The sequence below is a fragment of the Amblyraja radiata genome, chromosome 4, assembly GCF_010909765.2.
Source record: "Amblyraja radiata isolate CabotCenter1 chromosome 4, sAmbRad1.1.pri, whole genome shotgun sequence".
Lineage (NCBI taxonomy): Eukaryota > Metazoa > Chordata > Chondrichthyes > Rajiformes > Rajidae > Amblyraja > Amblyraja radiata.
Window position 1 is genome coordinate 83,009,415 of NC_045959.1, and position 25,724 is coordinate 83,035,138.

At 44.7% G+C, this 25,724-nt stretch overlaps 1 protein-coding gene across 18 annotated transcripts in view; it reads right to left on the minus strand.

The window, feature by feature from the left end:
- The window catches only part of ptprm (protein tyrosine phosphatase receptor type M), a 940,804-nt gene that overhangs the window by 630,262 nt on the left and 284,818 nt on the right, over positions 1–25,724 (minus strand). For all 18 annotated transcript variants that reach the window (XM_033019867.1, XM_033019862.1, XM_033019861.1 and 15 more), the window contains exon 3: positions 22,533–22,804. In XM_033019867.1, the coding sequence (XP_032875758.1) occupies positions 22,533–22,804 (272 nt within the window). The remainder of the gene's footprint in view (positions 1–22,532; positions 22,805–25,724) is intronic.

The following is a 25,724-nucleotide window of genomic DNA, read 5'->3' on the forward strand; positions in this document are numbered from 1 at the left end:
GAACCTTCAAACAAGTGGACATGACTTCAGAATTAAGGGACAGAAGTTTAGGGGTAACATGAGGGGGAACTTCTTTACTCAGAGAGTGGTAGCGGTGTGGAATGAGCTTACAGTGGAAGTGGTGGAGGCAGGTTCGTTGGTATCATTTAAAAATAAATTGGATAGGCATATGGATGAGAAGGGAATGGAGGGTTATGGTATGAGTGCAGGCAGGTGGGACTAAGGGAAAAAAGTTGTTCGGCACGGACTTGTAGGACTGAGATGGCCTGTTTCCGTGCTGTAATTGTTATATGGTTATAAGCATTCTCAGCACACAAGCCAATGACTGTGTCTCCTTGATATTTAATTGCATTGTCACTGCCAGACAGCTAACTGGAAGAGTCACACAAATACTGTAACAAGAACAGGTTGAAAGATGGGATTTGAGTGCCTCACATCTTGATTCCCTAGGGCGTCAATAGAAAAGAAACAATTAACTATTTTGCTCCAAAGTTCATTTGTCCAGTTCACCAAGCACAAGTTGGCAATGTTCACAAAAGAAACCTGAAACCAAATATCTGTCAACATTTGGAAAGTTCCACAGCTTTCATTTATTGCAACCCTTTTGAAAAGTATTCACTGAATCAAGTACTTTTCCTGAATGTGTCAGAAAGAACTGCAGATGTGTAGGAAGGAACTGCAGATGCTGGTTTTATAATAATAATAATACATTTTATTTATGGGCGCCTTTCAAGAGTCTCAAGGACACCGTACAAAAATTTAGCAGGTAGAGGAAAAACATGTAAGGGGAATGAAATAAATAGTAGAGACATGACTAGTACACAAAGTAAAGACAGAATTCAATTCAAAACACAATATGAGGCAATTAATGCACAGATGAAAAGGGAGGGGGACGTGGGGCTAAGGATAGGCAGAGGTGAAGAGATGGGTCTTGAGGCGGGACTGGAAGATGGTGAGGGACACAGAATTGCGGGGGAGGGAGTTCCAGAGCCTGGGAGCTGCCCTGGAGAAGGCTCTGTCCCCAAAACTGCGGAGGTTGGACTTGTGGATGGAGAGGAGACCGGCTGATGTGGATCTGAGGGACCGTGAGGGTTGGTAGGGGGAGAGGAGGTCAGTGAGATATGGGGGGGCCAGATGGTGGAGGGCTTTGTAGGTGAGGACCAGGATTTTGTAGGTGATCCGGTGGGAGATGGGAAGCCAGTGAAGTTGTTTGAGGACTGGAGTGATGTGATGCCAGGATTTGGTGTGGGTGATGAGTCGGGCGGCTGCGTTCTGGACCAGTTGAAGTCGGTTGATGTAGGTGGAGCTGATGCCAAGGAGAAGTGAGTTGCAATAGTCCAGTCGGGAGGAGATGAAGGCATGGATGAGTCTTTCAGCAGCGGGCGGTGTGAGAGAGGGTCTGAGTTTGGCGATGTTGCGGAGATGAAAGAAGGAGGTTTCAATGACATGGCGGATGTGAGGCTCAAGGGAGAGGGTGGAATCAAAGATCACGCCAAGGTTGCGGGCCTGGGGAGATGGGGAGACAGTGGTGCCGTCGATGGTGAGAGTGGGGTTATTGATTTTGCTGAGTGTGGCTTTGGAGCCTATGAGGAGGAATTCTGTCTTATCGCTGTTGAGTTTGAGGAAGTTATGGTGCATCCAGGTTTTTATAGCTGACAAACAGGAGTTGATATGGGAGAGGGGGGGGGGTTGTGGGGGGATTTGGTGCCGAGGTAGATCTGGGTGTCATCGGCGTAACAGTGGAAGTCCAGGTTGAAGTGGCGGAGTAATAATGACAAATGTTTGCTAAAAACAATCACACATTTGTGTTTTGGGGCAGTAAAATGTTAGAGAAAGGCTGAACTCAAACAGGAAGCTTTCTCCACTAATTGTCGGAACAGCAGGATAGCATGAGGTTTGATGGAAATTAATTTGCTTTGTGCTTTTATCCAAAACTGTGATTGCTAATTAGCAAGTCATTCATTCGTGTTTCGATTCTGTGTTGCATGAGTTGTTGTGTTGTGAAAAAACATTTTTTCTGTGATTCCCTTGCTAACAAACAAGTCTCATCTCAGAGAAATCTTGCTAATCGTTCTGTCTCCATGGAGTCTTGTTTAATAATACTATGTTCCTGGTTCTGAGCCAGAGTGTGATCTGCATTGTTGTGGGACTGATTAAGGATGTGGCAATATTTGAGTCAAATCGGTAGTTACAATGCATCCAGTCAGCTAAAAGACTATACATGAGTATAATCAAGCCATCCACAGTGTACAGATACAGAATAAAGGGTGTAACATTTAGTGCAAGATAAAGTTCTGTAAAGTCTGATTAAAGATAGTTCAAAGGTCTCTTTGGGAGTTCAGGACCACTCTCTAGATGGTTAGAGGATGGTTGAGTTGCCTGATAACTGTTGGGAAGAAATTGTCTCTGAATCTGGAGGTATGTATTTTCAAACTTCTACACCTTTTGTCTGATGGGAGAAGGGAGAAAAGCGACTGACCCGGGTGAGACTGGCCATAGATTATGTTGGTGGCTCTGCCGAGGCAGCAGGAAGTGTAGATGGAGTCAGTGGAAGGGTTGGTCTGTGTGATGTTCTAGGTTATAGACAATAGACAATAGGGGTGCAGGAGTAGGCTATTCGGCACTTCGAGCCAGCACCGCCATTCAATGTGATGATGGCTGATCATCCCCAATCAGTACCCTGTTCCTGCCTTCTCCCCATATCCCCTGACTCCTCTATTTTTAAGAGCCCTATCTAGCTTTCTCTTGAAAGCATCCAGAGATCCTGCCTCCATCGCTCTCTGATGCAGAGAATTCCGCAGATTCACAACTCTCTGTGAGAAAAGGTGTTCCCTCGTCTCCGTTCTAATTGGCTTACCCCTTATTCTTAAACTGTGGCCGCTGGTTCAGGCAAAGGAGACAGAAATTTGTCATCACACCTGTTGCAGCACAGGAACAGGTACTTCTGCCCATGATGTCAGCGTCGGATGTGATGCTAAATTAAACTGATCTCCTTTGCTCTTTTGCTTAATTGGCTTCTGTAAATTGTATATTGTCCCTAGTGTGTGGAATAGTGTTAGTGTACAGGGTAATCGCTGGTCGGCACCGCTTCGGTGGGCTGAAGGGACTGTTGCTAGAGATGATGTTTCTCTAAAGTCTAAAGCCCAAATCCATATAGTCACAGGGGAAATAGTCCATGTCAACACAGGCTTGATAGACGCATCGAAAACATAGAAAATAGGTGCAAGAGGAGGCCATTTGGCCCTTCGAGCCAGCAGCACCATTCATAGTGATCATGGCTGATCGTCCCCAATCTATAACCCGTGCCTGCCTTCTCCCCATATCCATTGATTTCACTAGCCCCTAGAGCTCTATCTAACTCTCTCTTAAATCCATCCAGTGATTTGGCCTCCACTTCCCTCTGTGGCAGGGAATTCCACAAATTCACAACTCTCTGGGTGAAAACGTTTTTTCTCACAGTCTTAAATGGCCTCCCCTTTATTCTAAGACTGTGGCCCCTGGTTCTGGACTCGCCCAACATTGGGAACATTTTTCCTGCATCTAGCTTGTCCAGTCATTTTATAATTTTATATGTTTCTATAAGATCCCCATCATCCTACTAAACTCCAGTGAATAGGATAGTCCCGCCATCCCAGGGATCAATCTCGTGAATCTACGCTGCACTGCCTCAATCACAAGGATGTCCTTTCTCAAAATAGGGGACCAAAACTGTACACAATACTCCAGATGTGATCTTATCAGAGCCCTATACAATTGCAGAAGAACCTCTTTACTCCTATTCTGAAATCCTCTTGTAATGAAGGCCAACATTTCATTAGCTTTCTTCGCTGCCTGCTGTACCTGCACGCCAACTTTCAGTGACTGGTGTACGACACCCAGGTCTCGCTGCACCTCCCCCTTACCTAACCTAACCCCATTGAGATAATAATCCCCCCTTGTGCCCCTTGATTTTGCTGCCAAAGTGGATAACCTCACATTTATCTATATTATACTGCATCTGCCACGCATCTGCCCACTCACTCAACCTGTCCAGGTCACCCTGCAACCTCCTAACATCCTCTTCACAGTTCACACTGCCACCCAGCTTTGTGTCATCTGCAAACTTGCTAGTGTTGCTCCGAATTCCCTCTTCCCAATCATTAATATATATGGTAAACAGTTGCGGCCCTAACACCGAGCCTTGCGGCACTCCACTCGCCACTGCCTGCCATTCTGAAAAGGACCCGTTCACTCCTACTCTTTGCTTCCTGTCTGCCAAACAATTTTCTATCCATGTCAACACCCTACCCCCAATACCATGTGCTCTAATTTTAGTCACCAGTCTCCCGTGCGGGACCTTATCAAAGGCTTTCTGAAAGTCTAGATACACTACATCCACTGGCTCCCCTTCATTCATTTCACATCCTCAAAAAATTCCAGAAGATTAATCAAGCATGATTTCCCTTTCATAAATCCATGTTGACTTGGACTAATCCTTTTACTGCTATCCAAATGCCCCATTATTACCTCTTTAATAATTGACTCCAGCATCTTTCCCACCACTGAAGTCAGGCTAACTGGTCTGTAATTCCCCGTTTTCTCTCTCGCTCCTTTCTTGAAATGTGGGATAACATTAGCTATCCTCTTCCACAGGAACTGATCCTGAATCTATTGAACATTGGAAAATGATCACCAATGCCTCCACTATTTCTAGAGCCACCTCCCTGAGGACCCTGGGATGCAGACCAGGGGATTTATCATCCTTCAGTCCCATTAGCCTACCCAATACTATTTCTCGCCTAATGAAAATTTCTTTCAGTTCCTCAACCCCCTTAGATCCTCTGTCCTCCAGTACATCTGGGAGTTTGTTTGTGTCTTCCTTAGTGAAAACAGATCCAAAGTACCTATTCAACTCTTCTGCCATTTCCTTGTTACCGAGGTCAGGACTGAGGGCAAATACTTTTACACACGTAGCTCTATCAAGCCTTTGCAATAGCTTTAAAGCGAAACAGGATGCAGTGTGAGCATGAATATTTCACTTTTACTATGTACTATATCATAGCTCAGCATCTGTCATTATACAATAGAGAAGGTTCAATACATTTTTGCTTAATTTAAAGTTTCTACGTTTTCAAAAAGTCAAATCACATTGTGCAAAGCTGTAGCTATTAAACCAATTCGTAGAACCGTTGAACATAGAACACAAAACAGTACAGCACAGGAACAGGCCCTTCAGCCCACAATGTCCTTGGAAACATGATGCCAAGTTAAACTCATCTCCTTTGCCTGCATGTGATCGATTTCCCTCAATTCTCTGTATATTCATGTGCCTATCTAAAAGCCTCAAATGCAACTATCTTATCTGCCTGCCACCATGTTCCAGGCACCCACTATTCTCTATGTAAAAAAACTTTCCCTACACATTTTCTTGAAATTTTGTCCCTCTCGCCTTAAAACTATGCCCGCGACCTTATCACGATGTCATCTAGTCCTCCATATTTCCACGGTGGGAAATAGATTCTGACTTAAAGGGATCTCACCTTAAATCTATGCCCCTCTCACCTTCAAGCTATCCCCTTTAGTCCTTGACATTTCCACCCTGGGGAAAGGATTTCCACCTGCCTCCCCTGTAGACATCTCTCATAATGTTATATACTTCTATCAGATCTCCTCACAACCTCCAACATCCCAGAGAAAAGCTCATCCATGCCTATTGATTGAAAATCATTATTTCTCATGCCCTGACAGGTAAGATAGTTGAAAGTCTTCTGGACCATGCCTGCAGTGAGATGGCAGTTATTCCAGTGGAGATTTATAAGAGACATCTAACAGGAGGATAAGATTGTTTTCTGGTTACCTCCTGCAAGAGATTTGGAGATCGCTACAGAATGAAGATAGCATCAGCCTCATCCATTCGTGGGAGGAGAACTGGTCAATGTTCATTTTCTAAGGTGATGCATCAAGAAACACCAGCAAAGTCCTCAAAGCTGCCCAGCAACTGTGAAATTAAACTTTAACATGGGGGCGGCACCTCCAGATGAGGCAGGAAAAGGACTTGGGGAGAAAAACTTCTAAAATATATAAACAGCGCAAAGCTAATGTGAAACCTATTATATAGGCAGCAATCCTGTTTCCAATTTGCCCCACGAACAGTTCTTTTCTCATTCTCACATCACTGGAACTAATAAATTGATTTATGTTCTTTTGATGTACTGACAGTTACATGGCCTCAAAAACAACTGGCATTTACACAGTGTTTTTACTTTGCTTTTGTTTAGTTTAGTTCAGGGACCAATGATCGCCCGTACAATAGCTCTGTCGTAAACACCAGGGACAATTTACAGTCACCCGCAAACCTACAAACCTGTACGTCTTTGGAATTTGGGATGAAACCGGAGCAACCGGGGAAAACCCACATGGTCGCAGGAAGAGCCTACAAACTCCGTGCAGACTGCGGAAAAGTATGACAGAAATATTATCAGACACAAACATTATGAGGGTCAACTTATGGCACGAAGAGGGAAAGAGAGATGCAAAGGCAAAAAGATTAGGGGGCAACTCTGGAGGGTGGAATGGAGATGTGGATAGCGAGAGGTGAATTGGAAGAAGAGAGATCACAAGGGCCAGGAACAGTGGTGATGTACTAAATAGCAAAGACACAGAGGGATTTAAATGCAAGCATGAGAAGATTTTGCATATCCTCTGCATGATAGATGCATCCTCTTACAGTGTAGTTGAATTTATTAACGGAGATACAGTGAAAAGCCTTTGTTGCGGGCCAACCAGTCAGCGGAAATACATGATTAAAATCGAGCCATCCAGTGTACAGATACATGATAAAGGGGATAACTGCTTCACTTTTCATCTCTGCCCTTCGTCCAACCATCTGTCGATAAAAAAAACTTCTCCACCCACATCTATCACTTGTGTAGAAAAGAAATGTAGATGCTGGTTTATACCGAAGATTGATAACAATGCTGGAGTAATTCAGCACGTCAGGCAACATGTGACTCGGTGGGTCAGATGCTGCCTGACCCGCCGAGTTACTCCAGCATTTTGTGTCTATCTACCTATCACTTGCCAAGCTTTATCCTGAACCCACCTCTCTTCTAGCTTTCAGCCCCCTGCCACAAGCAGTCTGGAGAAGGGTCCGCATTCTGGGAACTAGTCGCGGCCTCAGTATGGTCGCAGCAAATTTTTCAACACGTTGAACATTTTTCTGCGACCAACAATTGGTCGCCATGGAAAAAATTGATACTTTTGTAGTCGTAGGTGCAGTGGTAGTGGGGTCACCATGTCGTTGTAGGTAGTCGAGGTAGCCGTAGGTAGTTTTAGTTAAACTCCTTTGCTGACCGGGCATTTTCATTGGCTCATTGTGGAAAAATAAACGTAAGCACGAGTTTTCAGAACCAAGGAAAATCGACCGGTAATGTTAAATGCCCGCTGAACTTCACAGCTGTGTATCTCTGGCTTATTAAAAGTTGTATGGCTTCCTAAAAGTGTCTCCACTCCTCCTCCCCCCCCCCCTTCTCTCCCCCCCTCCTACCCCCTTCTTCCCTCCCCCCTCCTACCCCCTTCTCCCCCCCCCCCTCCCTCCCTTCCTGCTCTTTTAAAAGACTTACCGTACACTGTGCTAGCCGTCTTAACCTTCCTTTTCATCGCGGTCTGTGTCTGTATCACCTTGGCTTTGCACCGTGTGAATTTCAGACAGCGCTCCCCCGCTTTCCCTGGCCCGTGTGTGTGTGTGTGTGTGTGTGTGTGTGTGTGTGTGTGTGCGTGTGTGCGTGTGCGTGTGCGTGTGCGTGTGTGTGTGTGTGTGTGTGTGTTCCACTCTTGACATTCGCCATTCTACTTCTCGGTTTTTCAGCAAGTGCCGCCAGCTTGACACTCGCCGGCAGTCCGCTGAAAAATCGCCTAAGTGGGACAGGCCCTTGATTCTGCTCCTATGACTTATGAAATTTACGAAACATTCAATTTCCTAAAACATGTTCAGCTTTGTGAGATCCTGGAGCTTCTTTTGAAAAAAATAAAATTTGTTTTTGAAACCCTGAAAATCTGAGCCTCAAAATTTGAAGGCATTTGAAGGTTTGACAATTTGTGAGGCATTTGAAGGTCTGACAATTTTCTGCAGGAACCTGATGGAGAAAGGGCAGACCTGAACCAGGCTGATAAATCAGTCTGCAAGAGCGACAGGCAGGGACTGTTCATTGAAAAGTGAGATTACTTTGGAATACAAACTGTCAAAGCAGGAAGAAAAATCATGGGCAAAATCACCTTTTTGTCAACCCAGATCTTCTTGGGAAAATATTCGGCTCCCTTATCAGTCAGATAATGTTGCTTCTCCAGGTAATGTGCGAAAGGTAATTCAAATATTTAATCTGGAAAAAAGGCATGAAATGCTGGAGCAACTCAGCGGATCAGGCAGCATCTTTTGAAGGAAATGGTCAGAAGACATTTTGGATCAGGATCCTTCAGTCTGAAGAAGGGTCCCAACCTGAAATGTTACCTATCGATGTTCTCCAGAGATGCTGCCAGACCCGCTGAGTTACTCCGGTACTTTATGTCTTTTTTCTTGCAGGGACGCAGCCGCACAGCGGTAGAGTTGCTACCTTACAGCGCCATTTACCCAGGTTTGATCCTGACCTCGGGTGCTGTCTGTGTGGAGTTTGTACGCTCTCTGTGGGTTTTGTCCGGGTGCTCTGGTTTCCTTCCACATTCCAAAGACATGCAGTTTGCAGTTAATTTGCTTCCGTAAATTATCCCTAGAGTGTAGGATACAACTAGTGCAAGGGTGATAGTCAAGAACAGATTCACCATTATAGCTCCAGGAATCAAAATAGAAATAGACAATACTGGAAATGTTCAAAAGGCATCTGTGGAAAGGGAAAGAGAGTTAACATTTCCTGTCCAAAAATTCACGTCCGTAACATTCACATCCCTTTTTCCACAGATGCTCCCTGATCTGCCTGAGTGTTTCCAGCATTTTCTGTTTTTATCTCAAATTTCCAACACCAGCAGTCATTTTATTTTTTTTAATCATTTATCAGGGATGAAGGATTTCAGCAATAATGTTCACTCTGGAAAAATTGGTCCAGTTCCACGGAGCAAAGGAGAGTGAAAGTAGGATTGATAGTGGTGAATGGGGATCAATGGGATAATCTATCCATGTTCTCCAGAGATGCTGCCTGACCCGCTGAGTTAGTCCAGCATTAGTGTGTCATTCTTAACGCAATGAAAATTGCTCCATAAAGCAGTTGTCTCCAGGACTGACAGCACAGGTTAAAAATAAATTGGGACAAAATGCAAATGGGGTATGCTGAAGAAAAATAATGTAGAAAAGATATAGAATCCTCTGCCTGTAAAGGCGGCTTAAACGGATTCAATCGCTACCCAAAAAAGGACATTGGATAGGAATTAAGAGAGAATCAACTGCAATCACTCGAATTCGAGTATGATTGTCCTCCTGGAGGGTTCTTCATGTGGGTTGTGAGATGGTTAGAGAGGTCGATCCTGAAGCCATAGAGTCATGGAAACATACAGCGTGGAAACAGGTCCTTTGGCCCAACTTACCCACGGCGACCAACATGCCCCATCTACATTAGTCCCACCTGCCTGCATTTGGCCCATATTCCTATAAACCTATCCCATCCATGTAACTGTGCAGATGTGTTTTAAACATTGTGATAGTACCTACCTCAACTACCTCATCCGGCAGCTCGTTCCATATAACTACCATCCTTTATGTAAAAAAAGTTACCTATTAAATCTTTCTCCGCTCATGTTAAGCGTATGTTCTTGATTCCCCTAATCTGGGTAAAAGACTCTGTGCATTTACCTGATCTATTCTTCTCAGGATCTTATATGCCTCTCTAAGGCAGATTGCAGAGGGCGGCACAGTGGTGCAGCAGTAGAGTTGCTGCTTTGCAGCGCGAGAGACCCGTGTTCAATCCTGACTATTGTGTGATTGGAGTTTGTACTTTCTCCCTGTGGCCGCCTGGGGTTTCTCCAGGTGCTCCGGTTTCCTCCGAATAGACATACGAGTTTTGTAGGTTAATTGGCTTCAGTAAAAATTGTTAATTGTCCCTAGTGTGTCGTGTACAGAGTGATCAATGGTTGGCGCTGACTCGGTGAGCTGAAGGGCCTGTTTCAGCACTGTATCTCTAAAGACTAAAGTAAAGCAAAAGGAAAGCCACAAGCAACTGTGAAAAGGGAAACAAAGTTAAGATTTCCCGTCCAAAGAATCTCGGACTTCCCGTCAAAAGAAAAAGCCGCAGACTTTATTGCAGTGTGGGCATGGATGAGTGGTATCGGTGGTGGGATGTGGTTGGGGCTTCTCAGTAGAGCATCTCTCCTTTCGTTGCTGGAGTTTTGCAGCCTGTTGCAACAAGTGATGGCTCCCACTGATTGTCGCCGGAAGCTTGCGTCCTTTTCAGGACGGACGATGACAGCGATGTCAACATTTGAAACATGGAAGATGGACACGAAAGAAGAAGTGGGTCAGGCAGCATCTTTAGCTGTGAATGCATAGACAATGTTTTGGATTGGGACCATTCTTCAGACTGAAGACATTTCCCTCCCGCTGAGTTACTCCAGCACTGATTTCAGTGTCTGCGGTTCTTTGTGACTCCATAGGGTTGCTCTAACGGGAGTCATCATGGACTTGATGGGCTGAATGGCTGAGTACCACAACTGTTCCAGGGTTCCAAGAGACATTAATCCCGCCCTATACGTCCACCCTCGGTGTACGTTGGGACCCTCAGGGAGATAAATTCATCAATTAATGGAAGAAGCAAACCGTTGTTTATTTTCCACTGCCAATGGGTTTGTTTGTGTCAAGGCTAGTTAAAGGTCAAAGTTCTAATTATATGCCACCACTCACCTCAGTGACATTGCTAATTACGTATTTGCGAGATCCATAAAAGTTGGCAAACGGCAGGGTGTTAACTCAACAGTCAAGAAAAAAGTCTGTATTAATAAATTCCAGCAGCAGCCGAGAACTAAGAAGCGAGGTTTAGCAGCCAGACATTTGACCTCAAGCTCATGTTGAAAAATATAATGTTCTGGCAGGTTAATAGCTTTTTCTGGCCTTATTTCACCTTTGATCAGCTATTACTCACTGTATCCACAGGGCATGTTTTTTTGCCATTAATACCCTTGCAAAAATATGAATATATGGCAGGTCTCTGGCTGAAGATTTATGCAGTGAAAACCGTCCAGAAAATGCCTTCTGATTTCTACAAGTGAGGTGACTGCATAAGTGCAAAAACAATGCTTTGAAGGTGTTAGGCTCAGCAACACGACTGAAGGTAAAAACGTGACATGGATTGTCATTGAAACCTAAGGCTGTTTTACAGAGATGCCTTGCTTCACTTTGGGCACCTGAGCTTTTACATTGATGATGTGACATCAAATCTCTCCTCAGTGTCATATTTTAGCCTCTGTTATATCAGATGATCGCTGAAAGCAGGGTACAAACTCTCCACCAGGGTACAAATCCTCCAGGGCGGCACAATGGCGCAGCGGTAGAGTTGCTGCCTTACAGAGCCAGAGTCCTGGGTTCGATCCTGACTACAAGTGCTACCTGTGCAGAGATTGTACGTTCTCCGTGTGACCGAGTGGGTTTCCTCCGGATGCTCCGGTTTCCTCCCACATTCCTAGGACGTGCAGGTTTTGTAGTTTAATTGGCTTCTGTAAATTATCTCTAGTGTGTAGGAAAGAACTACTTTATGGGTGATCACTGATCAGCACAGACTAGGTGGGCCGAAGGGCCTGTTTCCACGCAGTACCTCTAACCTAAACTAAACCTTCCACACGTCAGTGTAAGCAAAATCAAACGTCATTGTTTTCTGACAACTTGTGGACCAACTGTATACAATAGAAGCTGTTCAGTAATATTTCTTTTAATTTATTTATTCATTCATTTTTCGGAGGTGGGCTCTCAAGGCAAAGCCAGTCTCTTTAAAAAGTTGCTGGTGCGACATTGCTTCTAATTTTCCTAAATTCCTGGTTTTGGAGTTGGTTCCATTTGTTTGGGGAAAAAAACAAGCAAATCAATTTCCTTTATTTAAAAAGAGAGAGATAGAGAGAGATAGAGAACAGGAAACTACAGCTGGCTTAACTTTTGTCATGGAGTCATATAGCACAGAAACAGACCCTTCGGCAAAACTTGCCAATGCTGACCAAGATGCCTCATCTGCGCCAGTCCCACCTGCCCACCTTTGGCCCATATCCCTCTAAACCTTTGACAAATAACAATAAAACACTATTGATTCCTGAGTCTTGACACTATGCATGTACCTGTCCAAGTGTGTCATAGTCCCTGCCTCAGCTACATCCTCTGGCAGCTTGTTCCATATACCATTGTAGCAAATAATGAGAAAGACTGAAAGAATATGGCAAATTGAACACAGAATTATGGAGGTTATTTAAAGCACTGGCGCGATCATGCTCAGAGTACTGCTTACAGCATTCGTCGTCTTAATTAAGTAAGGTTGTAAATGTACATAAGGCAGAAAAAAATTCCGTCAGAGGGTCATGAATCTTCCACAAGGGGTGTTGCAAGTGGAATCCTTGAATATTGTTTTAGGCAGAATTAGACAGATTCTTGATAAGCAACGTTGTGCAGTTACAGTAAGATTACAGTCACATCACCCTTGATCTTATTGAATGGCAGAGCAGGCTTGAGGGGCTAAGATGTCTACTCTTATATCTAATTTATTTGGTATTATGTACTTTCTTGAACCACTGCAATTCTTCGGATAAAGACACACCTTTCCCAACAGGATTATATGAGCAACTTCATATACATTTCTTTTTCTCCCCCCTCCCCTCCATCCCCTCCCCCACCATTCCTCCCCTGAACCTCCTCCCTCCACACACCCCTACCCCTTCCCTACACACTCCCTCCCCCTCCCTGCTCCCCACCTCTCCCCCTCCCCTCTCAGCACACCCTCTCTCTCCCCCTCTTTCCCCTCTTTCCCCCCTCTCCTCTAAAACGCTTGCTGAATGTGTCTATTGGTTCTAAAATGTTTGCAAAAAGTGTTTATTGGTTCTAAAATGTTTGCAAAAAGTGTCTCTTTTGGTTCTACAATACTTGCAGAATGTGTCTCTTTTGGTTCTAAAATGTTTTTTAGGTTCTCCCCCCCCTCTCCTCTTCCCCCCCCCCCCCCACCCACCTCCCCCCACCCTTCCCTCTCCTCTCCCCCCCCCCTCTCCACTCCCCCTCCTTTCATCTCCTCTCCCCCACTCTCCTCTCCCCCCCCTCTACTCTCCCCCCCCCTCTACTCTCCCCCCCTCTCCTCTCCCCCCCTCTCCTCTCCCCCCCTCTCCTCTCCCCCTCTCTCTCTCCCCTCTTTTGCTCCCCCCCTCTCCTCCCCCACCATTCCTCCCCTAAACCCCCTCCCCTCCACACACCCTACCCCCTTCCCTCCACCCTCCCTCCCCCTCCCTGCTCCCCACATCTCCCCCTCCCCTCAGCACACGCTCTCTCTCCCCCTCTCTCCCCCCCTGTCTCCTCTCCCCCTCTCTCTCTCACCCTCCTCCCCTCCATCCCTCCATCCCCTCCCCCACCCTCCCCTAAACCCCCTCCTCTCCACACCCCCTACCCTCTTCCTTCCCCTCTACCTCCTCCTCCCTGCTCCCCACCTCACCCCCCCTCACCCTCTCTCTCCTCCCCTCCTTTTCCCCCTCACCCACCCTCCCTCTTCTCCTCTCCACCCCCTCTCCCTCTTGACCCTCTCTCTGTGTCTCTGTCTCTCTCTCTGTCTCTGCCCCTTCTCTGTCTTCCCTCACTCTCTACCCCCGCCCCCCCCCCCCCCCCCTTCTAGGTGTGACTGCAAGTTGGGGGCTATGCGTCAGTAGATAGGGTGGTTATGGGGTAAAAGGAGCAAATTAATAATATTAATATAATATCAAGGGGGGTAATTAGCGTGAGTGCGGGGGGGGGGGGGATAGTGTGTGTGACGCAGCATGTCGCCTCTCCCCCCACAACCGCACGTTGGGGGAACAGACCCAACGGGTCTGCACTTGGTCTAGTCTATATTACTAAAAGTCTGATCTTGACCGCTTTTGGACCACTGTGGCGCGATTTCCTAGAGAACGCCGCCACCTACGGTCGTCATTTTTGGCCACCTCGCTCAGAGCCCCCCTCCGCCTTCCGGGACTGGAGGATTTTTCCCATCGATGAAAAATTAGAGAGATATTAATGTTTTTACAAAATTCCCCATTCTCTCTGCTATAGGGACTATAAAACCCGGAAGTGTCGTGCCTCACTCAGTCTCTGCCAGGCCCAGGAAGCGAGAGGATCGCGGCTCTCTGAGCTGCGAATAACACTGAACGCACATCTGCTCCACGGTGAGTCCCCTCGATGCGGCTGTAAAGTGGCTGCTGCCCAAATATTTGCCTCGCTTTTTTTTTTAAGTTTGAGTTCACAAAATGAATTTTGGTTGTCAGGTGGCTGCTTGCTGCCCAATTGTTTGCCTTGGCTTGGCTTTGTTGCAACAGTTGGCTGCCACCCCAAGAATCCATTCGGCCCACAATGTCTATACTAGCCCTCTGGAAACCAGTACCTTCAGCCCGCAACAACCAACACCAGCGCAATAGAAAGTCCCCCCCCCCCCCCCCCCCCCCCAATGGCGAGCAATATTGGAATTGGTGGAGAGGTGGAATATTGTGTTGGTGACTAGCCCTCCCCTGTGATGCTGGGACCCATCGGGTCCCACTTAGTCTAGTATATCTATATATTTTTTAAACTCTGTGTGTGCATGTGGGTGTGTATCATTTTGCCTTTGAAGTATCTCCTCGAAAACCAGATGCAAAAATGCGGAGATTTTTACATATTTCGGTAGGGATTTAACTTATGATTTCAGAAACCGCTCCTCTCTAAATTTGGTCAATTATTTCCCCAGATATAACCATATAACCATATAACAATTACAGCACGGAAACAGGCCATCTCGGCCCTACAAGTCCGTGCCGAACAACTTTTTTCCCTTAGTCCCACCTGCCTGCACTCATACCATAACCCTCCATTCCCTTCTCATCCATATGCCTATCCAATTTATTTTTAAATGATACCAACGAACCTGCCGCCACCACTTCCACTGGAAGCTCATTCCACACCACTACCACTCTCTGAGTAAAGAAGTTCCCCCTCATGTTACCCTTAAACATCTGTCCCTTAATTCTCAAGTCATGTCCTCTTGTTTGAATCTTCCCTATTCTCAAAGGGAAAAGCTTGATCACATCAACTCTGTTTATCCCTCTCATCATTTTAAAGACCTCTATCAAGTCCCCCCTTAACCTTCTGTGCTCCAGAGAATAAAGACCTAACTTATTCAACCTATCTCTGTAACTTAGTTGTTGAAGCCCAGGCAACATTCTAGTAAATCTCCTCTGTACTCGCTCTATTTTGTTGACATCCTTCCTATAATTGGGCGACCAAAATTGTACACCATACTCCAGATTTGGTCTCACCAATGCCTTGTACAATTTTAACATTACATCCCAGCTTCTATACTCAATGCTCTGATTTATAAAGGCTAGCATACCAAAAGCTTTCTTTACCACCCTATCTATATGAGATTCCACCTTCAAGGAACTATGCACGGTTATTCCCAGATCCCTCTGTTCAACTGTATTCTTCAATTCCCTACCATTTATCATGTACGTCCTATTTTGATTTGTCCTGCCAAGGTGCAACACCTCACATTTATCAGCATTAAACTCCATCTGCCATCTTTCAGCCCATTTTTCCAAATGGCCTAAATCACTCTGTAGACTTTGGAAATCCTCTTCATTATCCACAACACCCCCTATCTTGGTATCATCTGCATACTTACTAATCCAATTTACCACACCATCATCCAGATCATTGATGTACATGACAAACAACAAAGGACCCAACACAGATCCCTGAGGCACCCCACTAGTCACCTGCCTCCAACCCGACAAACAGCCATCCGCCATTACCCTCTGGCTTCTCCCATTCAGCCACTGCTGAATCCATCTTGCTATTCCTGCATTTATACCCAACAGTTTAACCTTCTTAACCAACCTTCCATGAGGAACCTTGTCAAATGCCTTACTAAAGTCCATATAGACAACATCCACTGCTTTACCCTTGTCAATTTCCCTAGTAACCTCTTCAAAAAATTCAAGAAGATTAGTCAAACATGACCTTCCAGGCACAAATCCATGTTGACTGTTCCTAATCAGACCCTGTTTATCCAGACGCTTATATATATTATCTCTAAGTATCTTTTCCATTAATTTGCCCACCACTGAAGTCAAACTAACAGGTCTATAATTGCTAGGTTTACTCTTAGAACCCTTTTTAAACAATGGAACAACATGCGCAGTACGCCAATCCTCGGGGACTATTCCCGTTTCTAATGACATTTGAAATATTTCTGTCATAGCCCCGGCTATTTCTACACTAACTTCCCTCAATGTCCTAGGGAATATCCTGTCAGGACCTGGAGACTTATCCACTTTTATATTTTTCAAAAGTGTCAGTACTTCTTTTACTTTGAAACTCATAGTATCCATAACTACTCTACTCGTTTCCCTTACCTCACATAATTCAATATCCTTCTCCTTGGTGAATACCGAAGAAAAGAAATTGTTCGATATCTCCCCCATCTCTTTTGGCTCTGCAGATAGCTGCCCACTCTGTTTCTCCAATGGACCAATTTTATCCCTCGTTATCCTTTTGCTATTAATATAGCTGTAGAAACCCTTTGGATTTACTTTCACCTTACTTGCCAAAGCAACCTCATATCTTCTTTTAGCTTTTCTAATTTCTTTCTTAAGATTCTTTTTACATTCCTTATACTCCACAAGCACCTCATTTACTTCATGCTGCCTATAATTATTGTAGATCTCCCTCTTTTTCCGAACAAGATGTCCAATTTCCCTTGAAAACCAGGGCTCTTTCCAATTTTTACTGTTTCCTTTCAACCGAACAGGAACATAAAGATTCTGTACTCTTAAAATTTCCTCTTTAAATGTCCACCATTTCTCTTCTACATCGTTCCCATAAAACAAAATGTCCCAGTCCACTCCTTTTAAATCATCTCGCATCTCATCAAAGTTAGCCTTTCTCCAATCAAAAATCTCAACCCTAGGTCCAGTTCTGACCTTCTCCATAATTATATTGAAACTAATGGTATTGTGACCACTGGACCCGAAGTGCTCCCCAACGCATACCTCCGCCACCTGTCCCGTCTCATTTCCTAACAGGAGGTCCAGCACTGCCCCTCCTCTAGTAGGTACCTCTATGTATTGCTGCAAAAAACTATCCTGCACACATTTTACAAACTGCAAACCATCCAGCCCATTTACAGAATGTGTTTCCCAGTCTATGTGTGGAAAGTTGAAATCTCCCACAATCACTACCTTGTGCTTCCTACTAATATCTGCTATCTCCTTACATATTTGCTCTTCCAATTCTCGTTCCCCATTTGGCAGTCTATAATACCGTATAATAAGTGTTGCTACACCTTTCCCACTTCTCAGTTCCACCCAAATAGCCTCCCTAGATGAGCCCTCCAATCTATCCTGCCAAAGCACTGCTGTAATATCTTCCCTGACAAGCAATGCAACACCTCCACCTCTTGCCCCTCCAATTCTATCACACCTGAAGCAACGAAATCCTGGAATATTTAGTTTCCAATCACAGCCCTCCTGCAACCATGTTTCACTGATCGCCACAACATCATACTTCCAGGTGTCTATCCAGACTCTAAGCTCATCCACCTTTCTTACAATGCTCCTAGCATTAAAATATGCACATTTAAGAAACCGTCTCTTCTTCTCTGTTTATTTCCTTTTTTTTCTTTCTCCTCTTGTGTCCGAGTGCTTCCCTTTTCTGCTTCCTGCCTCCCATTCTGTCTACTAGCTTTCTCTATTTGAGTCCCTCGCCCCAACCGTTCTAGTTTAAAGTCTCCCCAGTGACCTTTGCAAATTTCCCCGCCAGGATATTGGTCCCCCTCGGGTTCAAGTGCAACCCATCCTTTCTGTACAGGTCCCACCTTCCCCAAAAGAAGTCCCAATGATCCAGAAACTTGAATCCCTGCCCTCTGCACCAGTCTTTCAGCCACGCATTTATCCTCCACCTCGCTCCATTCCTACTCTCACTGTCGCGTGGTACAGGCAGTAATCCTGAGATTGTTACCTTTTTGGTCCTTTTCCTTAACTCTCCTCCCAACTCCCTAAATCCTCCCTTCAGGACCTCTTCACTTTTTTTACCTATGTCATTTGTACCAATATGTACCACGACCTCAGGCTCCTCTCCCTCTGATTTCAGGATATCTTGGATGCGTTGAGACACGTCCAAGACCTTGGCACAGATTATGAATAAAATTGTTCACAAAACTCACTTAAAAAAAAAAAAATCCGCTTGCCAGCTGCTGACGTCACAATGCCCACATGCCCACCAATCAAGGCCCACCTGCCTCCCCCCCCGCCGTTGTGGATTAATGCAGCTGCTGTCAACGCACATGCACAGTTTTCCACGAGGTACGTTACTCCCCCCCCCCCCTGTTCTTCAAAAGGCGCAGAATTCCCTGCCCTCCCCCACCCTCCCTCCCATAAACCCCTTCCCCCGCCCCGCCATCCCCCACCCCAACCGCAAACACGTGCTGGGGGAACAGTCTGATCTTGAACACTTCCTGTGTTCTGTATATTGATTTTAGAAAAAACGATGCCACTTATGGCTGTGATTTTTTGCCATCTTACTCAGTCCCCCTCCGCTGCGCAGGACAAGAGGATTTTCCCCATCGATGAAAAATGAAATAATTATTATTGTTTAAAAAATGTTGAGATTCTCTCTCCTGAAGGCCACTCCCATTCCGAAAGGACTATAAAACCCAGAAGTGTTGAGTGCCTCAGTCAGTCTCTGCAAGATGGGGGAGCGAGAGGGTCACGTCTCTCAGTCTGAGCTGTGAATAACACTGAACACATGTCTACTAAACTGTGAGTGGTTTTACTGACCTGTCAGTGCCCTTAATGTGGTTTGAAAATATAGTTTGGAAATGTTAAAGCTGGGTTGCCTTTGGTTTGGAATTGCGAAAGCTGTGTTGCCTTTGGTTTGGAAATGCTAAAGCTGTGTTGCCTTTGGTTTGGAAATGCTAAAGCTGTGTTGCCTAGTTAAAGTTGCTTTGCCTAATTAAATGTGCCTTGCCTAATTAAAGTTGCCTTGCCTAATTAAAGTTGCCTTACCTTCTATATAATTAAAACTCTAATCTTGACCACTTCCTGTTCGCGCTTTATATTGATTTTAGAAAAAACGCTACCCAGGATTTTTCCCATCGATGATAAATAAAAGAATTATTAATGTTTTAAAAAATGTTGAGATTCTCTCTCCTGTCAATCACGCCATGAAGGCTACGCCCCTTCTGGTGGGAGGGTGGAGGGACTATAAAACCCAGAAGTGTGGGCATGGCTCAGTCTCTGCAAGATGGAGGAGGGAGAGATCACGACTCGCTGTCTTTAGTGGCCTTGCATCCTGCTTGAAATGGTATGAAACTGCACTTGAATTTGGTGGCCTTGCACCCTGCTTGAAGTGGAAAGAAACTGCACTTGAGTGTGGTGGCCTTGCACCCTGCTTGAAAAGGACTTTCAAGGAATAGTCGTGAGTCAACTGCCAGCCCACCAGCCGTGAGTGAGTGAGCTGCCAGCACAACAGGCTTGAGTGACTGAGCCGCCAGCCCAAGAATACTTTCGGCCCACATGTCCATACTAGCCCTGTGGAAACCAGTCCCTTCAGCCCACAACACCCATACTAGTACTCCAGAAAGCCCCCCCCACCCCCCACCCGCACGGGCCACCAATATTGGAATTGGTGGAGAGGTGGAATATTGCGTTGGGGGACCAGCCCTCCCGTGTGATGCTGGGACCCAATGGGTCCCACTTAGTCTAGTATATATACCCCACTCCAACCTGATTGCTAAAACCAAAATTCCAGAACTGAGATCTGAATTCAGTTCTTTGATCATCGAACATCCTTTTCATCCGAAAAAGGAGCTGTTTTAGGGGAGGGAGATGGTGATGGGGTTGTGAATAGTTAAAAATTCCTCACGGTATTTCCTCCATTTAATTCTACATTCAACCACTTGGAGGCTCCTCTGAGCACAACTTGGGATGGTCAAAATTAAAAAGTAAACTGAGAAAGAGTCCGAATCCGAAAACGTCACCCATTCCTTCTCTTCAGAGATACTGCCTGTCGCGCTGAGTTACACCAGCATTTTTGTGCCTATCTTCGGACCTCCAGCATATGGGTTTACAGCTGAGGCACATCATGCCACTATTTAATTCCCAACATTCTTCCAACATCCCAACATTGCAGGAGTCAAGATAATCATCTGACTCAGAAAATCTAAATAATTCTCCATTGATGCCTATTATAGGAATAAGTGGCCAAAAGAAAATGCTGGATTAATTTGGAGGGTCAGGCAGCATTTCTGCAGGATATGGACAGGTGACATTTTGGATCAGGACCCTTCTTCAGACTGATTGTAGCAGGGGGGGGGGGGGGGGGAAGCAAGAAGAGAGCCTGGCAAGTGATGGGTGGAAACGTGGTAGTGAGTCCAGGTCAGAACATGGTCCACGAGCAGGAAAGCAGGAGGAATCACAGAGGGGGGAAGCAGTGAGAGACTCATAAAACCCCTGTCAATGAGAGTAGGAGCCAGTGAGGTTGGCATGCCTTGAGGAGATTTTGCAATGGAGCAGTAAAATGTGGACATGAGGAACTGCAGATTTGCTGGTTTGTAACAAAAAAAGACACAAAGTACTGGAGTAACTCAATCCCTGGAGAACAAGGATAGGTGATGTGTCAGGTCATGTTCCTTTTTCCGACTGACTAATAGTGAGAAGAAATGTTGGACGAGGGATGCGGGCAGTTTGCTTCTGTTGAACGAACATTCTGGCCCCAGAGTGTCCATTCCACCATCTAGCCAACCTAACTCATTGGCTGGAAGAAGGATTCCCATCATCAGACAATTTATCAAATTACAACAGCTTAACTGCAACTAAACACAAACCCATTCACTCATTCTTTGGTAGATCCTGAATTGCTTCACACCAAAGCTCCTGCAAATGGAGCTAATGAGAAGAGCGCTGCGATCTGCAGCTCATTTGTTGCCTCAAATGAGACTCTAACTATATCTCACTGCAGGCACGCAAACACTCAACTGATTCTCGGAATGGACAGAGAGAAAATAAATTGCAATTGTACATTGGCTGATATGTGTTAATAGATTCCCCAGCTACTTAAATATTATCCAACATCTTTAATTGTGCTACTGCACATTTTTCAAGCTGTTAATCCATGCTTAATACAGAGTGGTTGAAAGAACAGACATATGTGAAAATATAATGTTGCTGCGGTTCACACTAAAATGTCAATGTATGAGGATGAAAGTGTGGAGAGGGTGATGCACATTGGAAGGATGGGTTTGGGTAATGCCAAACAATGGGTGCTTGGAGCAAGGAAGATAATCCACATCTCCTGACTTCTCGGGGAGTCTTATGCATGTATCCAGTACACTGTTTTGGTTTAGGTTTAGATTTATTATTGCCAGGTGTAGAAACATATAAAATAGGTGCAGGAGGAGGCCATTTGGCCCTTCGATTGTAATCATGGCTGACCATCCACAATCAGTAACCCGTGCCTGCCTTCTCCCTATATCCCTTGAATCCACTAGCCCCTGGAGCTCTAACTAACTAATTTCATTGTACAAAGGTCAGATATACTATACATCGATCCAAGCTGTTCAAAATCAATAGATTGAGTAAAGGAGAAGATACAGAATGCAGAATATAATTTATAGGTTCATACGTTCATAAGTCATAGGAGTAGAAATAGGCCATTCGGCCCATTGAGTCTACTCTGCCTTTCAATCATGCTTGATCTATCTTTCCCTCTCAAACCCATTCTCTGCCTTCTCCCAGATCTCAGTATGGTAGCACATCAGTTCCATAGACAAAGTGCGATGCCCTCAATGGGGAAGCGGTGTACCGGGCAGTTTCCGAGCTTATGGAAGGACCTTTCAGAAGCCTGATAACAGAGGGGAGGAAGCTGTTCCTGAGTTTTATTTAGTCAGTGGGTGATGAATCTGTGGAATTAATTGCTACAGAAGGCAGTGTAGGCCAATCCAATGGATATTTTTATGGCAGAGATTGATAGATTCGTGATTGGAAAGATTGTCGTGGGGAAAGGTAGATAATCAGACGGTCAGAGAGAAAGGTAGATAGATCAGCCATGATTGAATGGTGGAGTAGATTTGATGGGCCGAATGGTCTAATTTTGCTCTTATAACTTATGAACTATGAACATCCTTTGCCCTGTATTGTACAGTGTGGACGTCCTGATTGTAATCATGTGTAGTCTGTCTGCTGACTGGATAGCATGCGACAAAAATGCTTTTCACTATACATCGATACATGTGACAAAAAGCTAAACTAAACCAAAAATAAATGAGACTAAACTAGTTAAAAAAATAATCAACCCACAGCTTCAGGTAAGATAAAGGCGAACATTGTATGTACAGTACCTGGTAGAAATTTGGCCAGAAGGTGCTTATTGCCAACTCCGCTCGATTCCAGCTTCTCGTAGGTATTCCAGACACATTCCAGATGGGGTTCCCGAGGGGTCCGTCATTGACCTTCACGTAAACGTTTAGCAACCCAGGGTTGGCCCCGTCCTTGCCAGATAAGAAGTAACGGAAATCAATGCAGTGCGTGTCATTCTCCTTCAGTTTTGACAGCAAGAGATGTGCTTTTTGTCCTGCCTGGCGCCCAGAGGTGTTCACCATCACAAAGGAGCCTGTGTGTGAGAGGCAGAGTTTGAAGCTCATTAGAGAGGGTAGTCCATAAATCAAATGAGCATTAAGAACAAATAAATTGCGACAAAATCCGTTAGAAGCCAAATGATAAAAATCAACCCCACATTGAAAAGCAGCTTGTTATACTCTGTCTGCAAGTCCATTGAGTTCTTTATAGCAATGCACCAGTTCTGGATCAATATGTTAAGCATAATAACAACATCATATACGATTCCTGCTCTGCTGAAGGCATTGGCTTTTGCTGGCTCTAATTAGTTAGATACTGGAAAACAGGATAATCACTCAAATTACATTTTAGTCAGAACTGGAGAACAATATGTGCTCAGCACTTGTGACTAATTCACAACAAGGGTAAGAGAAGCTCGCAAACATCAAACTTTCTCAGTTCTGATAATGGGTCTTCGACCTGAAACATGAATTCTGCTTTTCTTCCCATTGACAGGGCCTGACTTGCTGAATGGTTCCAGCATTTTTAAATGTAGATTTCCAACGTTAACAGCATTAGTACTATGAGCATTTAAAAGACATGTGGATGGAGACATGGATGGGAAAAGTTTAGAGGTAGTTGGGCGAAACTCAGGCAAATGGGACTGGCTCAGAAAGAGCATCTTGGTCGGCATGAATGAGTTGGGCTTGTTTCTATGCTGTAGGACTTTGTGTTACCATGATTCAAAGCCCTGAGCTATAGGGAGAGGTTGAGCAGGCTAGGACTTTATTCCTTGGAATGCAGGAGGATGAGTGGTGATCTTATAAAAGTGTACAAGGTCATGAAAGGATTAGATAGGGTAAATGCACAGAGTCTTTTACCCAGAGTACGGGAATCAAGAACCAGAGGTCATAGGTTTAAGATGGGGGAGGAAAGTGGGGCAATTTTTCTACACCTAAGGTGGTGGGTATATGGAACAAGCTGCCGGAGGAGATAGTTGAGGAAGGTACTATCACAATGTTTAAGAGATATCTAGACAGGTACATGAATGGAATAGGTTTGGAAGGATATGTACCAAACTCAGGCAGGTTGGACTAGTCAGGGGCTGCCAACATTGGGTGAGAGTTGGCAGTGAGAAATTGTGAGAGACCATGCCCGAGGGAGCGTAGTGACTGATTGGGGGGGAGGGGGGTGTCCCCCCTCCCATTGGTACAAAGCTTTTGCATTTTTCAGCTTGAAATTGTGCAATCTGGTGCATACTGTAGCGAGTCTTTTAACTTACATTTGAATGCAATATTTATGCTTTAAATTGGATTAGCTATGAATAAGGTTAGGCTAAATTACATTCCTAATTACATTCCACAGACTCTGATCAACAGGTGCAGCACATGAATGATCTTAGTATATTCATGTATGGAAATCAGATTATAATCAAGCACTTGGCTCATATTGACCAACTTGGGTCTCACTGCACACCTGGTACTACTCAAGACCCTGACTCCAGCTGCATAGCTTCTCTCATTCCTGACCCTGAGTCCAGCCTTACACCTGGCCCCCTATTCTACCCTGATAATAGCTGCTTACCTGCTTAGGTTCCCAGTGCTGAAAACTCCCATTGTCCCAGCTTTGACTGCACACCTAATACTATTCCAGACCTTGACTCTGGATGCACACTTGGCCTTGCTCCTAGCCCCTCTGCACTGAAAATATATCTGGCCCACACATAAAGCCCCATATCTGACCCCCTGGACTTAACCTATTATATTCAAGTCCACAGGTGCTTATCCAATGCGGCAATCTTTTATGGGGCACTTCACCCTCCATTGACTTCCTTGTTATCTAACATGCTAGTTATTTTGTCAAAGAAGTCATCAATTGGTTGAATACAATTTCTCATCCATAAAATTATACTCACTCAGCTATGTAAGTATTCTGTTACCATTTCCTTCATTTTCCTAACAAACTGGCCTGAAGTCATTTTCACCCTCAATATTTTCAGTATTTGCTGTCTTCCCCTCAGCTGGGACTTTTCCAAAATGCAAAGTCCAATAACTATATATTTAAGTAATAATATTCTATTTAATATGATCTTGAGAGTACATAATATTTTCTGTGGTATTAGAAATAGTCAGTGAAGTAAACAAACTTAATAGTTGAGTGGCAAATTACAATAGTGTTACCTTCCCAATATTTATCTGTAGGAAATAATGGGTTATGGGGGGCTGTATGTTGTGACAGACAGCCTGACAACTTGCATGTCATTTTAATATTACACTTATCCCATCGCCCTGGATATTCCAGATTAATAAATTAAGGTTTTGTCAACTAATTACAAATCGGGCTAATTGCAAATCAATAACATTAGCCAACTCCGAAACACTGAGCACTGGGATCCAGACATCACGGACAACTGGCCTCAGTTCCCCGCTGACATCTGGCAGTGCTCTCCATCTGAACCAGGTGCCCCCCCCCCCCCCCCCCCCCACCCATGGTAGGGACTTTTTGAAATTTGATGTATTAAAATCATGTTAGATCTATGACTTCAATGTTTTTAGTTTGAAGTATTTTTAAGAGGTAACTTTTTAAGGGGTAAATTCTTCCACACACAGGGTGGTGGGTGTATGGAACTAGCTGCCAGAGGAGGTAGTTGAGAAAGGGACTATCCCAACATTTGAGAAACAGTTCGACTGATACATGGATAGGACAGATTTGGAGTGAAACGGATCAAAAACAGGTAGTGTAGCTGGGATATGTTGGCGGGTGTGGGCAAGTTGGGCGAAGGGCCTGTTTTCATACTGTATCACTCTATGACTACATTATACCTCCACCATGCATGAATGCTTCAAAATCAAGTGGTCAAGTTTTATTGCCATATACTCAAGCATAGAAACATAGAAAATAGGTGCAGGAATAGGCCATTCGGCCCTTCGAGCCAGTATGATCATGGCTGTTCATTTAAAATCAATACCTCTTTC